The 16,137-nt window shown below is 49.4% G+C and overlaps 1 protein-coding gene across 3 annotated transcripts; it reads left to right on the top strand.

The window, feature by feature from the left end:
• Positions 1-649: 649 nt before the first annotated feature.
• LOC119564316 (chymotrypsin-like elastase family member 1) lies at positions 650-15,181 on the top strand. Of its 3 annotated transcripts, none has more exons than XM_043533098.1 (8): positions 650-1,470; positions 1,606-2,733; positions 4,525-4,625; positions 6,852-6,977; positions 8,742-8,878; positions 10,351-10,496; positions 11,852-12,001; positions 14,105-15,181. In XM_043533098.1, exons 2-8 carry the CDS (start codon positions 2,443-2,445, stop codon positions 14,114-14,116), a joined length of 963 nt encoding a protein of 320 aa, XP_043389033.1. In that variant the 5' UTR covers positions 650-1,470; positions 1,606-2,442; the 3' UTR covers positions 14,117-15,181. The 3 variants fall into 3 exon arrangements, with proteins under 3 accessions (XP_043389033.1, XP_037740115.1, XP_037740113.1); XM_037884187.1 differs by having other exon boundaries at positions 650-1,895; positions 2,651-2,733; XM_037884185.1 differs by having other exon boundaries at positions 650-2,733.
• The last annotated feature ends 956 nt before the right edge of the window (positions 15,182-16,137 follow it).

The following is a 16,137-nucleotide window of genomic DNA, read 5'->3' as shown; positions in this document are numbered from 1 at the left end:
TTAATTTATTATTATGGAAGTGCCTAAGACAGACAGTGGTGGGTGCTCATGAGTTACGTTGCCTGAGACCCATACTATACTGAGACACATCGATACAGGTGGGAAGCTATCGATTTAGAAAGTGTGTTAAAACCACTATGCAGAACCAAATCCAATGGAAACTATACTGAAGAAACGTCGTGTCTAAATTATCTTCCCCCGATCGCTCAGAAGCAGGGTTGACCTCGTCTGTTCTGGGAGGCACTTACCATGAATTTGGGTGCCTTTAGGAAGGCGTCTCAGTGGGGTGGCTGATGTCGGGGATCTCCAGAGCTGAAAGCCTCTGTAGCTTGGCGCGAAAGGGCCCTCCTGTATAGCTGGGGATGCGTCATGTAAGCTCTCCAGTGGGCCGCATAAACACGTTTTGCCAACAGCACACTTTGTGACCCAATTACAGCTGCTTTCCAATGGCCACAATCACATGTGTTTATCACAACAGCTCCCCAAACACACAGGAAGCTGGAAGTTTTAAGGCTATAAATACACATAGCTGGAAAACAGCATGGTGGTCATATCAATAGGAAACATGTAAAGTGGTTATCCGGTCACGATATATTTATAACTCATGTAACGGCCAAGCAAGGCTCTGAGGCCCAGTGTGGTACAAATACAACTTTCACAAGGCCAGTCATAACACAAGTATAATGTGTAATATAGACAGGATCTTAGTTGGGGTTTATGTAACGGGGCCAAAGCCTCGTCCATGTTAAAGGTGCGGACTCAGTTACGTGACCTGATGTCAATACGCATCGGTCCAATCCACAGTAGAAACTTCGACCATATTGTAAGTGGTCAGGGAACGCTTGGGTTGCGAGGATCTGCTCTAACAGTTTTAAGTGCAGATCTGGCTATTAAAGGGAAACGGGAAGATCGGGTATCAGAGAGCAAGGGAGAGAATAAATATATTGAATCTTGTTAGTCATGTATGCTCTGTGTTGGGGTATGTGGGATAAGGGACAAGAATTCCTAAGTGCCCCTTGTAGACTTCTTCAACTGATCTTTTGCTTGATCGTGTATATGTCTCTCTGGTTCTCCAAGCCCTGAAGATGCCTCCCCCTAGGTCTACTACTGAGAATTTTTCAAAGTATCTTAAGGGAGAAAAACACCCATCGCCTACTGGATTTCAAGTGGCACCAAACTCCCTTCAATCTTCTGAAAATCCCAGCTTATCCAAATCAGGCAGAACAAGGGCTTAAAGCTGAGTTTCCCACATCCCAGGTGCGTGTCCTGACCACTGGGCTATTGGCTAGTCAAGGAGAAGGCCTTCATGTTGTTTTCCATGAAAAATTTCAAAAGGTCTCGTTTTTGTCCTGATGCAGAGCAAAAACAAATTTCAAAACTTCATTTTTTTTCTTTTTTTTTTTTGCAAACGGAATTCTTGCCCTAATCCTGAGCACCCACAATTTCAGCTGAGGTCAAGAGGAGGTCCAGGTATGGAAAAACTGGTCCCAAGTTTGTTCAGCCACACCTACCCGTAACTCACTTGATTCTGCACTTCCAGTTTCTCAGAGCGTGTTCTATATTGGTAAAACAATCTTTTTTCTTTTTTTTTTTAAAACTCTCCAGAGCATTTATTGGTATCCGGTGCCCTCAATGCCAGGTCTCAGCCTTGACCTTCGCCGGAACCAAGAATGAAATGTGTGTGTTTTGTTAGAAATGGAGCCAAGACTCTGTTTGTATTTCTAAATCACCTGCATTTCTTCCCATGCCCTCCTCCCCACATGTATCTATTTAACACCAGCCATGGTATGAAAGACAAGACCCTGAAGCATATAGGAAGTGGAGTGACTGAGACTGTCCCTACCATTCGCTCATGATGCTGAAACTACTCCTCCTCGCTGTCTTTGTCCTCTGTGGTAAGTGGGTTTTTGGTTTTCTGACGCGGTGATGTCTTGCATTCTGGTGCTAAGAAAATTATTGGTTACCACCCACGTTGCAGTAGCATTTAGAGGCCTCAGCCAGGCTAGGGACCTGTTGTGCTTGGCCCTGTACGAACATAGAAAATAAAAATCCCCACCCCAAAGAGGTAGCTGGAGGGGCACATCCAGAATAGGTATTAGCAGGGGCAAATCCACCAAAGTCTAAGCTAGGACTGAAGTCTTCATGGAAATGGGCTTTGCAGCGCCTGGTTTTGCCCCACTGTGCACTGATCTACATGAGAAAATCCTCCATCACCTCAGAAGAGAGGCTGTGTCCATCTTGCCTCCAGAAGTTTAATCTCTTCCCTAGTCCCCCTGGGCCTCACAGGTTTCAAAGTTGCTCTGCTCCCAACATTTGCCATTGGGTCCTTCAGACTTTCAAGAGGTCCACACGCAATGTGTATCCAGTTCTCCTGGAAAACTGGCCCCCCACTGTGGATGCCAAGTAAGGTTGAACATCTGCCCCCTCATCATTAAAGCTGGGATGCCTGGCACTCAGAGTGCTTCATTTCCCTTCTCACACTCTATCTCGGAGGAGTTGGAGCAGGAAAATGTTCTCGGCGAGAAAGGGAGTAAAAACAAGTCTAGATTCCCATCCTGTAACGGAAACAGCAGAGAGGCGATGGGATTTGGGGTTCCTCCTGCAATACGCAGAGGCTATTCCAGATGTTGTTCCTTCTTTACTCCTGAAGGACACTGCTTGGAAGAGTCGCTGGAAGACAATGGGCGCGTTGTCGGAGGGAGTAATGCAAAGCAAGGTGCATGGCCATCGCAGGTGGGTACAATGTCTACTTCTAAGTCCCTTCTCCATCTAACTCTCCTCCCAGTAACGACCCACGGAGGGTGCACAGAGATAGGATGGCTCACAGAATACCTGTGAGTGCAGATTAGCCGCTCCCAGGGGGGATTTGCCTTTGCCAGTTCCAAAGCCCCAGCTGTGTTGTACAACGTGCATGTCGACGCCAAAGCTGCCTGTAAGAGAAGCATTTAGCATCTAACAAAGAGGAAGGATTGACTCAAACTGGAATTCCCAACCTGGGGAAATCCGGAGACCGATCTGAACTTCCAGGCTTGGACCCATCTCCCACCTGAGCCTGTCCTGGTGGGGGAAGAGAGGGGTGTGCCTGTCTGGGATGATGGGCACCTGAAGTGGGCATCTCTATTCTTTGCTGTTACTGCCTTGGCATAAGGCCACGTTGCCAGTTTAGCTTTGTGAAGAATGCCTCTCTGCGGACCCCAGCCCTGACCAGTCAGTCCTTAGCTTCTTGTTTGGTGGTGGTGGTTTTTTTGTTTCACTAGGTAGTGTCTGGAGCCCCAGCCAACCAGCTACTTCAGTCCCACTATCCATAGGGCACACCCTGCACAGACCAAGTCCATAAATCATGGCCCAATGCTCGAACCAGCTAATGTGATGTGCTTGGTGCATATAGAAGCAAGACTGTTTCTTCACTCACCTCATGCACGTTCACTTTGGGCTGGTGAGAGGTTGTTGCTCCTTTGTGTGAGATTTCCTCTTTAAAATGCAGCTCTTCTCTTCTACCAGGAGAACATCGGAATGGCCATGCTGTGCCAAACCAATGGTCCATCTGGCCAGGTATCCTGTCTGCTGACAGAAAGAAAAGGAGGACTTGTGGCACCTTAGAGACTAACCAATTTATTTGAGCATAAGCTTTCGTGTAAGCTCATCTTAAGTGATCGCTCTCCTTACAATGTGTTTGATAACACCCATTTTTTCATGTTCTGCGTGTATATAAATCTCCTCACTGTGTTTTCCACTGAATGCATCCGATGAAGTGAGCTGTAGCTCACGAAAGCTTATGCTCAAATAAATTGGTTAGTCTCTAAGGTGCCACAAGTCCTCCTTTTCTTTTTGCGAATACAGACTAACACGGCTGCTACTCTGAAACCTGTCTTCTGACAGTAGCCAATGCCAGATGAACAGAATGGCAATTATTGAGTGATCCATTTCCTGTCGTCCAGTCCCACCATCTGGCAGTGAGACTGAGCGGAAACCCAGAGCATGGGATTGCATCCCTGACCATCTTGGCTAATATCCTCCATGACTTTATCTAATTCTTTCTTAAATCCAGTTATAGTTTTGGTCTGCACAACATCCCCGGCAGTGAGTTCCACAGATTGACTGACTGTGCCTTGTGTGAAGAAGTGCTCCCTTTTGTTTGTTTTTAAGCCTGCCAGCTATTCATTTCATTGGGTGACCCCAAGTTCTTGTGTTATGTGAAGGGGTAAATAACACTTTCACTTTCTCCACACCAGTCATGATTTTACAGACCTCTGTCATATCACCCCTTAGTCGTCTCTTGTCTAAGATGAACAGTCCCAGTCTTTCTATTCTTTCCTCATGTGGAAGCTGTTTCATACCCCTAATCATTTTTGTTACCCCTTCTCTGGACCTTTTCCATTTTGAATGTATCTTTTTTTGAGATGGGGCGACCAGAACTGCACACGATATTCAAGGTGTGGATGTGTACCATGCATTTATATAGTGGCATTATGATATTTGCTGTCTTACTATCTCTCTCTTTCCCTTTCGTCACCCCAAATCTAGATTTCCCTCCAGTATAGCTCTGGTGGAAAATGGTATCACACCTGCGGTGGGTCGTTGGTGAAGAAGAACTGGGTGATGACTGCAGCTCACTGCGTGGACAGGTAATGGAGGCCCCAGTGGTTGGTTTATCTACCCATTAAAGAGACTTTTTAATCAGATGCGGGTCAGGGTCTAAAGCAGGAGCGGGCAATGGCAATGCACCAAGCAAGGAGGGGAGTTGCTCTCTGAAGCAAAGGAGAAGATGCGGGGGTGGGGGGGTGCTTTGAGCAGAGGATGAGTTGGGCTCCCCCTTCTCTTAACCCTTGAGCGGGACGTCTGTTGTACGCCTGCAGCTTTCTTGTCCACCCATGAGGAGGCATGACAGGCAGCCATTGCTTGAGCATGTATGATGGCCAACACACCGGGGATTAAACCAGAGTCCTCCAGAACTGAAAGCGGGAACTGCTACAGCTTGAGTGAAAGACTCAAGGCTCTGTAGCTAGGGGCTGTAACAACTCCTACCTCTGGGGATCAGCACAGAGGGGGGAACCTGTAGCCATAGGTGGCTGGTGAAAATACTGGGGTGGGGGGGAAGGTGAGCCTGCCCGCCCCACTCTCACCCCGCCATGGTGGAGCCTGTCCCGCAGGGCTGGGCCCGGCTCCCCGCTCTGACCCGTTGGCTCTCAATCCTCACAAATTCAGAGCCCACCCCAGCATCGCATGAGGCGTGGGTTCACACGCAGGTGGGGCCCTCCCCCCACAAAATCCCTCCCCTTTCCTGGCCCTGGCGCCGTTGGATGCAGGGTCTCAGGATTCCCCCTGCCTTTGGGACTCCCTTTCTCCCCCACAATCACCTCAGGATCCCCTTTCCCATTCCCAGGGAGCGCTGCTCAGGAGCCGGCAATCCCTGCTGGGACTGAGGAATCTAGCTCCGCTTGCCGGGAATCATCTAGTGTGTAGGCAGGGCCCTCCCCCTGCTATGCCTTTGCCTGGCATGGCTGGACAGAGAAATTTCGGCGATGCGGGGGGGGGGGCCTAAGCCTCCTCTAGCCCTAGCCAGTGCCTGTCTATGCCTGTAGCACACAATGACACAGCGTGTTATATACGCACCCTCCTGTGTGTAATTCTGCCCATTCCAAGTAGCATCTGAAACGACCAACAATGCAGTGTTGTTAGTCTTGAACATGTCAGATCCGAACATGACTTAAGTAGCTCACCCTCCTTCCTGGCGGGGCCTAGGTGTGCCAAAACACGCACTTCCTCTCTCTCTCACCCCACCGCAGGGCAGAATCCAACCACTGAATGTTTCCGGGGCGGGTGCTAGCTACAGCTGGCTGAAAATGCTAATTATTTTCCCAATAAATGTATACCGTTCTTGTTCTCTCCCCCCCCCCCCCGCCCCGTATTTTGTCAGAATTTCCCACATTTTCAATGAAAATTCTTGGGTTTTCACTGGGGAAACCTTGTTCACCTCAAATTTTAGTTTTTGGCACACACAAAAAAAGCCACCTTTCATCCAAAGGGATATTGGGGAAGACTTTGACTCCTAAGGCTAGTGAAGCCTGAGCCCCAGCAAGTCGAACACCGGCCCTGGTGACCCCATGAAAACTGGGTTGTCTCCCACAGTTTGAGAACTGCTGGACTAGATGATCTCTTAAACCGGACATTTTTGTGATTTTTCTGAGATTATGTTTCAATGGAAAAATTTCAGCCAGCTCTAGAGTTAGGCAGAAACCTGTCCATTGTGCAGTTTATTTCACTAATTGCCCATTATAGGGTTTCTTGAATTTTCCTCTGGAGCAGCTGGGCTCTGGCTTCTCAGACAGGACTTGGTTCCTTTTTATCATGCGGCTATTTAATAATTCAAGGCCTAGTCCTGAGGCCTGTACTCAACCTTCAGTGAATTCCTGGATCTGATCCACTATGGCGATTCCTATGTGATTCCTACTCGGGGAAAGGATGGACAAGTGGCTAAGAAATTAGTCTAGGACTTGGGAGATCAGGGTTTGGTTACCTGCTCTGCACAGACTTCTTGTGTGACGTTAGGCAAATCATTTAGCCTCTCTAGGTCTCCGTTCCCCATCTGTAAAATGGGGTCAGTAATAGTTGCCTACCCCGCCCCCCAGAGATGTTGTAAGGATAAAGATTGTGAAGATCTGGTAAGAAAGAGCTGTAGATGAGTTAGTTATTAACATTATGTTCAGCACCCTTCCCCTCAGAAGTAGAGAAAGGGGGGACTGGCTCATATTCCAATCGCATCACGATGCCGTCAGGACTTGGGGGCGAAGGGGGATTGATGCCAACTTGGCACCTTACAACACATCACAGCTTGTTCCTCTTCTCCACAGTTCCTTGACTTTCCGGGTGGTCGCCGGAGAGTACAACCTGAATAAGAACGATGGCACGGAGCAGTATTTGAGCGTGGCGAGTAAGGTCATCCATCCTAAATGGAACAGCAACTCTGTTGCTGCTGGGTAAGGCACCTCCTGTTTCACACCTGCGTGGCTTCGGATAAGGGATTTCACGTGAAAGGTCACAAAGTCCGAGCTCCTTACACGCTGGAGAAATAAGAATGCGCTGCACTTGGAGCTCCCTTCGTCTGAGCTACTCAGTGACGTACAGCCTGAGTTGGCCCCCAGTATAGACAGTTTTCAAAACCCTTGGGTGGAACCAGAACCCAAATGGATATCTTGGAGAAGGTCCCACTCAATAGTGTTCTTCACTGGTACGACAGGTCGGTTCAGACCAGAGCTGGATGGTCCAGGGCCTAAGGAGGTAGAGTTGCACAGGCAGAACAAACAGTGTTTGGAAATGAGGAAAGCAGACTCCAGTTTGGCCAGTGTCTTCCTACAGCTCTAATGGGTACCAGGGTAGCACTTGGGTCTGCATACTTTTTCCATACAGACTGTCCTGGGTAACCACCAGGATCCTCCGGCCGACTAGCTCAGGAGTGGGCAAACTTTTTGACGAGAGGGCCGAATCTGAGTATGGAAATTTTATGGCGGGCCATGAATGCTCATGAAATTGGAGGTTGGGGTGCAGGAGGGGGTGAGGGCTCCGGCTGGGGGTGTGGGCTCTGGGGTGGGGCCAGAAATGAGGAGTTCAGGGTGCGGGAGGGGGCTCTGGGCTGGGGCAAGGGATTGGGGTGCGGGGGGGTGGGGGTGAGGCCTTCAGCTGGAGGTGTGAGCTCTGGGGTGCAGGAGGGTGGGACTGAGGGGTTTGGAAGAAGGGAGGGGATCGGGGATGGGGCAGGGGGTTGGGGCTCTGGAGGGGGTCAGGGGTGCAGGCTCCGGGTGGCACTTACGTCAAGCAGCTCCCAGAAGCAGCGGCATGTCCCCCCTCCAGCTCCTATGTGGAGGTACGGCCAGGCGGCTCTGCATGCTGCCCATCCACAGGCATCACCCCTGCAGCTCCCATTGGCCATGCTTGCCGGCCAATGGGAGCTGCGAGGGCAGCGCTTGGGACGGGGGCAGCGTGCGGAGCCCCCTGGCTGCCCCATGTGTAGGAGCTGGAAGGGGGACACGCTGCTGCTTCCGGGAGCCGCACAGAGCCATGGCACACGTGGAGTGGGGCAAGCCCCGGACCCTGCTCCCCAGCAGAAGCTTGAGGGCTGGATTAAAAAGTCTGAAGGGCCGGATTCGGCCCCCGGGCCATAGTTTGCCCACCTCTGGACTAGCTGCTGGGGAGCTGGGTTTCTGATGGTACTGGGTGCTTCTGGGTTGGGCTGGCAGTGGGCCCAGGTATTTTTCTACCTTATCAAGCATCTGCTTAATAATACAAGGCCCAGTGCTGGGTCCTCGTCCAGTCCTCTGTGCTGTCCTTCGGTGGGAATGTGCCTGAGAGAGCTGACTTCTGAGGCCCTTCTTCTGTGCCTTCTTTAGGGGACATTACGGCTCGGTTGCTCAAAAGAGCGAAGAGTTCAGTGCTTAGCTCCAATCGGCTTTCAATCAGGGGTCAGCAACATGCCCATGGTAAAAAATTTTGAGGTCCATGGTAATTTTTCAAAAAATTGAATGACATAACCACCACCCCCGCCCCCAGTGTCCATCACCAAGTACGGTCATTTTGTCAAGTGACCGTCGCGCAACACGGTGGTCCCACCCCCTGCTTTCAATTGATTGGGGCTCCTTTGAAAGCCCCAGCCTCGGTTTTACCATCGGCGACAGCGGAGGTCACTTAAATGCAACCCCTTTGCCCGTGAAAGGCCGTTTGACGCGGTTTCCTTTGTTCTTCTGCAGCTACGACATCGCTCTGCTCCGTCTCTCCCAGAGCGCATCTCTGAACAGCAATGTGCAGCTGGCCGCGCTGCCCAGTTCAGGCCAGATTCTGCCAAACGACAATCCTTGCTACATCACTGGCTGGGGCTTGACCCAAAGTAAGTGCCGGAATTTAGGAACATTCCAGAGGGGGCATGGGATGGCCCAGTGATTGAGGGCACAGACTTGGAGGTGGGTGAGGCTTGGATGTGACTAGCATCCCCACTTTGCCCCACACTTCCTGAGAGTTTGAACAAACCCCGGACCGTTCCGTGCCTCAGTTTCCCCCTGTATAAAACAGTGGTGATCACTCAGACTTGTTGCGACCCATGGCTTTGTTAATGGTTTGCAAAGCCCTTTAAAACCCTCCCAATGAATGTGCTATAGAAGAGCCAACGTATCACTTGTTACACAAGACCTGTGGGAAATTCCGGCCCTATTGGGACTTTTGCCATTCGACGGGATCAGGATTCCACCCTGGTCTGTAGTTTGGTGCATAAGATCTAAACCCTGTTTGCTCCCCCTCCAGAGGGAGCTTGGCCTCACTTCATTCCTCCTGGACAGTGGCGCAGCTAAGGGGAGGAGAGGCCGCTCCCGCGCTGAGCAGAAGTGGCGCCTTGTCAATGTCTTGCCGCCTTTTTAAATTTTCCCCTGTTGAGGGAACAGGGGGAGAGATCCAAAAAGAAAAAGGCACCTGCCTCAGCACTTTTACTCACCTGGCGACGCTCCGGGTCTTCGGCGGCGGGACCTTCGCTCGCTCCGGGTCTTCGGCGGCACCTCCGGAGCGAGTGAGGGCCGGCCGCCGGAGCGCTGCTGGGTGAGTGAAAGCGCCGCAGTGGGTGGGCGGTGCCTTTTTTCTTTTGGATCGCTCCCCCCTGTTCCCTCCACCTGGCTACGCGGCTGCCCCTGGATGGTTTTGCAACACGACCTGACATGCAAGACCATGCCGCTCCCGGCCGCACCAGCTAAGTGAGGAGACGCTACGGAGGAACGTCAGAGCTGCAGTCAGCTGCCCTTTGGAGATCTGCTCACTGATTCACACGAGCCCTGAGAACACCTCGGGGAAATGTGGGGTCATCCGGCACTCTCCCTTTGCTGTGGTGGCCAGCACCAGTGCAGCCTTTAGAAGCTCCCTTTTTTTTTTCCAGAAAATGCTCTAGACTAAAACAAATTTACGAACTGCTGGGCCTCGTTCTGATCTTAACACTGGGCGTAACTCTATTGAAGTTGTAATTTACACTCATAAAAATGAGCTCAGAATCAGGCCCAGTCAATGACCTATAATTTGGGGATCCCGAGACGTGCCCGTAACAGTCCAGACTGACTCCAATCCCTTGCTTTCGAGCGTATTGAAAGCAAATTCCCAGCCAAGTTTTATGGCCGTAACTCCATAACAGGGGAGAGATTAGCATAGCAAAGCTCATATATTGGATAAGAAGTTGGCCAACGAGTAAGAAAATATAAAGGAATTCTAGATCCCGAAGTTGGTTGTGTTTGATCCTGCAGCTCAGAACTTCACCCCAGGTGTCTGGGGAAAAACGGGCCATTTTCCTTTTAAACTAACCCCAGGTCTCTGATGTATTTTGCGCAGCTAATGGGAAGCTGGCTGAAATCCTGCAGCAAGCTTCGCTTCCCATCGTATCCTACAGTATCTGCTCCAGTTCCAGTTACTGGGGCTCCACGGTCAAGGACACCATGGTGTGTGCTGGAGGTGACGGTGTGCGCTCTGGGTGCCAGGTAACTGCCGAGCGAGTGAACCAAGCAAGAGCATTCCCAGGATCTCAGCCGCTCTTGTCGCCTCCTTGGACGGGGGTGTTCTATAGAAGGTTTACACTTGGGTATTGTTCCGAATTGTGGTCCGGTGGCACCTGGGTTTTGTTCCTGGCTCTGCTACCTAGCTGTTGTGTGATCTCAGTCCGGTCATTTCCCCTCTCTGTGTCGCCCATCAGTCAATTCCTTGCCAAAGCACTTTCAGATGAATAGCCCTTTAGAAGGGCTCTCCACCTCCTGGAAGGGAGGTGCTGTGTAGGGGTTAAGCTTGGGTATTGTATGTTATTTGGGTTGGTGGGTCAAAGCTGGAGATCATACACTCACAAGGTTCACTTGGCTGTGTCCCCTTCCCAGGGGGTTAGGGCTGAAAAAAATGATTTTCCAAGTGACCGCTCGCTTTTCCATTCTCTTCTCCTGTGCTGACTTTCCAGCTCGACCTTCTGTCTTTGGAAGTCAGGCTGCCGTTGGTGCTTCGCCAGCTGCTGCGTTAGTTTGCAGTAACCCCTTACGAGGCTATGAATGGTAGATGTGCGGCTGCAGTGCTGCAAGTCTGGCCACCACCTTGATCAACACTCTGGGAACTGAACGGGGAACCTCCAGAACTAAAGGGATAGGGTGCTGCAGCAGACGCTGAAGAGCCAGCGTGTGACAGCTGGGGATATAACAGACTCGTCTCCTCTGTGGACGGGCACAAAGGGAGACACCACGCTCGCCCGGGGGTTTTATAAGTGCTGATAGGAAATGAATTCACCGGACATTGCCCTATATATTGTGGGAAGAGGAGTTGTAGGGACCAGTGGATGGCCCAGGAGGAGTTGTCATAAGAGCAGCCATACTGAGTCAGACCAAGGGTCCATCTAGCCCACTATCCTGCCTTCTAATGGTGACCAATGCCAGATGCTTCAGCAGGAACAGAACAGGCAATCGAGTAATCCGTCCCGTGTCATCCACTCCCAGCTTCTGGCAGTCAAAGGCTAGGGCCACCCAGAGCAATGGGGTTGCATCCCTGACTATCTTGGCTAATAGCCATCAATGGATCTATCCTCCATGAACTTAGCTAGTTCTTTTATGAACCCTGTTACAGTTTTGGCCTTCCCAACATCCCCTGGCAATGAGTTCCACAGGTCAGGATGCCTGTATTCTAATGCTGGCTATTCTGTTCAGTCACCTCACTCAGAGATAGTCTACTTCACTGGGGAAGGGGAGACATGGAGTCTTGAAGGCACTTTGAGGTTGTCTGTTGGAAAGAGCTAAGAAAGCCAAACATTGCTGTTCGTTGCAATATGTGCCAAGTTTTGTTGCCCTTTGGCTTTGCTCTGCAGGGTGATTCTGGAGGCCCTCTGAACTGCCTGGTGAATAGCAAGTACTACGTCTGTGGAGTGACCAGTTTTGTTTCCTCCTCGGGCTGTAACGTCTACCGGAAGCCCACGGTGTTCACCAGGGTGTCTGCCTACATTTCCTGGATCAATAGCGTAAGTTGGCTTTGCACGGAAGGGAAGCTGCACTGAGGAAACACCCCGCTGCAGACAAAGGCCTCTTGCTTGTAGTTGTTTGGTTCTAATTATATCAGCTGTTCTGAGCCAGCTGCAGGACACGTGTCTCTTAAATGCGGCCTCTGCAGTCATGCCGAAGAGCGTGGCTAGAAACCCTCCCCATGCATGGTGGCTGCAGCATGGGAGCCGGCGGATAGATGACAGTAAGCATGTGTTTTTTTCCAAAACGATCTCTTCTATGAGGCTGAACTTGCCAAGAGCTATTCTCCTAAGGGCATTGCTTCAGGGGATCTCTGTGGGACTGATTGCCATTCAGCATTCTTCCACTCGGGATTCAGTTTGCAGTATTATCATCCCTACGGAATTGCTATCGTTTATGTTCAGGTGTTTCCATCTGGGTGTTGGTTACCAGATCTGATCATTACCCTGCATGAGAGTATAATCTCACCTTAATGCGAAGGGATCCTAACCGTGTCTTCTCTCAATTCTCCCCCATGTGATGTTCTTACACACACACACACACACCCGCTAGCATTGATGGAAAACAGCAAGGAAGGGAGAAAGTTAGGAAGCAACTTGATCACGGTCTAGACATATTTACACAGGAAGATCATATCTGAGGCTGGAGGATTCTTTAATCTAGCAGACAAAGGCATAACGAAATCCAGTGGCTGGAATACGAAGCTAGACCAATCAAAATGCATATTTTAACAGGGAGGGCAACTCGCCATTAGAACAGCTCATCAAGGGATGTGGTGAATTCTTCATTGCATGAAGTGTTTTAAATCAAAAATTGAATGTCTTGGTATAAAAGAGATGCTCTGTTTCAACTGTTTGAACTAGGAAGCAAGAATCACTGAACGAGATTCTTTCTGGCCTGGGTTATGCAGGAGGTCCGACAAGAATGTGGTTCTCAACCTATTTCCCATTGTGGGTCGCATCCATGTATGGCCCTGAAGATGTCCTCTGGACTGGAGCGCTGTGCTGATTGGGCCACAGGTTGAAAACCACTGGCATGAGATGATCACAGTGGTCCCTTAAAAATCTATGAATCTGAGGTCATGCAATGCCAGAGTAATACTTCTTTCTGGCCTTGGAATCTATGAATCAAAATGGACCATTGTGTTCATCTGGTCTGACCTGCTGGATAACACAGGCCATAGAACCTCCCCAGAATAATTCCTAGGGCAGATCTATTAGGAAAACATCCAGTCTTGATTTAAAAATTGTCAATGATGGAGAATCCACCATGACCCTTGGTAAATTGTTCCAACAGCTAATTACCCTCCATCATAAATTTACACCTTATTTCTGGTCTGAATTTGTTTAGTTTCAACTTCCAGCCGTGGGATCTACGTTGAACCGTTAGAGTTGGGAGTTTTGCTTCTCTGAACCCTCTCCAATGTATGGTTTGGATCGTGTCTAACAGAAGTATCACACAGGCTTTATGAGATAAATAATATAGTTATGGAATTAAATAGCTGATCGTTAAAGAAATATATCATACCCAAAATACAGTATGTAATAGGGGAAGCTGAGCAGGAAGCATTTGCAAGGGAGAAAAGAACTTGAGTGAGATGAAGGCCCATTTTTAACTGTGAGGGTGATAAATCATTGGAATAAAATGCCAAGAGAAGTGGTGGATGCTCCATCCCTTGATGCCTTCAGATCAAGACTGGATGCCTTTCTGGTAAATGTGCTTTAGCCAAACACAAGTTGAGCTCAGTGTCAGGGTAACGGTGAGATTCTAAAGCCTGTGTTATACAGGAGGTCAGACTAAATGATCTCATGGTCTTTCTGGCCTTGAAGTCCATCAGAAGAGATTAAAAGTTGCAGAGGCAGTGAGGTTACTGGCAGCTGTTCCAGCCGGTCTGTGCCAGTTCCCAATTCTGCACGTAAGAATGTATGTGCTGGAACCTTTTATCAGGAGCTGAAGTTTTAGCGTTGGCCACCTGGAGCCTTTCCGGCTTAAAGATTTAATAATGTATAAATTTCATTCACGCTTTCATGCCTTCAATTGATGCCACTCTGTTGAAAACTCTTGAGAAACAGCCTGATGTGAATTTTTTTTCCTCCTTTCAGATAACTAGCTGAACAGGCTGAGAGGATGGACTCAAGGTCGAAGAACAATCCCTTTTCCTAATCGGAATACACTCTCACGCTGTCCGTCTTCATCTTCTCTACTGCCCATCTGCTCAATTATCCCATTTGCTCTGCAGCATTTTACCTGTAACTCTAGTGCCAATAAACCTATGTTAAAATTACTCTCTTCTCTGTTCAGTAGTGACGAAACCACATACAAAGTCCCTTTCTTCTCCAGTCCCCAATGAGGGTTCCTTTGGACATGCATGATGGAACGTTTTCCCCTCCTGTACCTGACACCAACATTATGGCAAAGATTAGTGTAGTGTGTTGGTTTGTGTTGTGGCAGTGATGCCTCCTTTGAACGGTCCCCGCACCCTGGAGCGGTTTGATTTGAAGCATTAATGACGTTCTACAGTGATAATGAGAAGTCCTTTTGTGTAGCGATTTACGAGGGCTTTCCCGCACCATGGAAATCAATCAAATCATCTATCATAGCTACTTCTATGGCTCCCGTTAACTGAAGTATCAAAGCACCTCCAGCCTCAAGGAACAGCTTGTTGGGAGAAGGGCAGGAACCGAGCTCCATAAATTTGACACACGCTGTTTTGACCATTCACAAAAACAGGGGAAAGAGGAGGAATGATGGGTGACAGATGTAACTTTCTTCCTCTCTTCCCCCCTGTAACCTTCAGCCCAATGGTTAGGATGCTCACCTAGGATGGAGGAGAACCAGGTTCAAATTCCTGCTCTGGAACAGACCTGAAACGGACTCGTTCAATTTACCAAAAATTCAAAAAAAAACAAAACCAAATCTGATTTCAGCTTGACCTGAACCAAATTTACGTTTTTGGAACTGCCACCCAAAATCAGTTACCAGCCCAGCTCTAGTCTTGAGGCCTTTCCAAGCAGCTCACTGCTACAGTAACTACCAGGAAAGATCCCTGAGCATTGAGCCTCAAGATCTTGCAGAAAAATCCACCTTACAGGCATAGCTGGAAAGTGCCGGCCAACTTCCTCCAGAATGTAAAAGCTTTGAAGGAGCCAGGAAGCTATGCCCTCCCACTTTTTACTGGCTGTAAGGGAGAGTGATGGGAGGGAGGCAGTGGAGAGGAGCGAGCAGGGGGCGGGGCCTCGGGGAGGGAAGGGGAGGCGGGGCCACAGTTCAGGTGCTTGTGGCCCCCTCCACATTGTGGGAGCTTCCATCGCCCCTGCTCTGTGCAATCAGGATACCAGTGCTGACCTCCTTTGTGAAGTACTCTGAGATCTGTGGATGAAAAGAGCTATCTTAGAGCTAGGTGGTGGTGTGAGATGTATGAGTAAAGCAAATATCTCTCATTACATTAAATGGGCTGGAATGTAAGGTTATAAACCCACATGCTTCAGGGCATAAATTAGCCAATAACAGTCGGGGTTAGAAAGACTTCTACCTGGGCAGATTATTCCGTAACTGTCCATTTATAAATGTTCTAGCACCGAATTCTGAAGTGTCTGGTATTGGCCTGAGCTGGACCGTTGGGTATGATCTAACTTGGCATTTCCTGTGTTCCTGTTTAAAACCTGGCAATTGGACAGCGCAATGGTAGATGGAATGTGCACAAGTCGAAGGAAACGAACACACACGGGAAGAGACTAAACGACTCATGGAGAGGCAGAGATTTTGAATTAGCTGCCACCTCTCACAAGAAAGTTCTGAGCATCTCTGTGGATGGTTCGCTCTGCAATAGCTGTCAAAAAGCAAGGAGAGGTGCTGGGATGGGGGGAAAAAAGAGGGAAAGAGATTACTTCAATGGCAAACTCTTTGGGGCAGGGACTGTTTTTGTTCTCTTCATGAAGCACGTCACACAGTGAGGTCCAGGTCTGCGACTGCGGCTCCCAGGCACTACGATAATACAACTAGGGAAGGAATTTTCAGAAAATTATTTTTCCCAAGGGTCAGTACAGTCATACAGATACGAGGCTGGATTCCCAGCTGGTGTGAATCGCCCGAGCACCAATGGAGTGATGGAGTTATGCCAATTTATACCCCTAGA

The sequence above is a fragment of the Chelonia mydas genome, chromosome 20 (assembly GCF_015237465.2).
Source record: "Chelonia mydas isolate rCheMyd1 chromosome 20, rCheMyd1.pri.v2, whole genome shotgun sequence".
NCBI lineage: Eukaryota > Metazoa > Chordata > Testudines > Cheloniidae > Chelonia > Chelonia mydas.
The sequence above is the reverse complement of the archived record's forward strand: the minus strand, read 5'-3'. Positions and strand labels throughout refer to the sequence as shown.

What these genes read in the sequence shown, in the direction of transcription:
- LOC119564316 (XM_043533098.1), top strand. Translation starts at nt 2,443, where the DNA reads ATGCCTGGCACTCAGAGTGCTTCATTTCCCTTCTCACACTCTATCTCG. An exon ending in GCAGCTCACTGCGTGGACAG is followed by an intron (nt 4,626 to 6,851) that starts GTAATGGAGGCC and finishes TCTTCTCCACAG; the next exon opens with TTCCTTGACTTTCCGGGTGG. An exon ending in GTGTGCGCTCTGGGTGCCAG is followed by an intron (nt 10,497 to 11,851) that starts GTAACTGCCGAG and finishes TTTGCTCTGCAG; the next exon opens with GGTGATTCTGGAGGCCCTCT.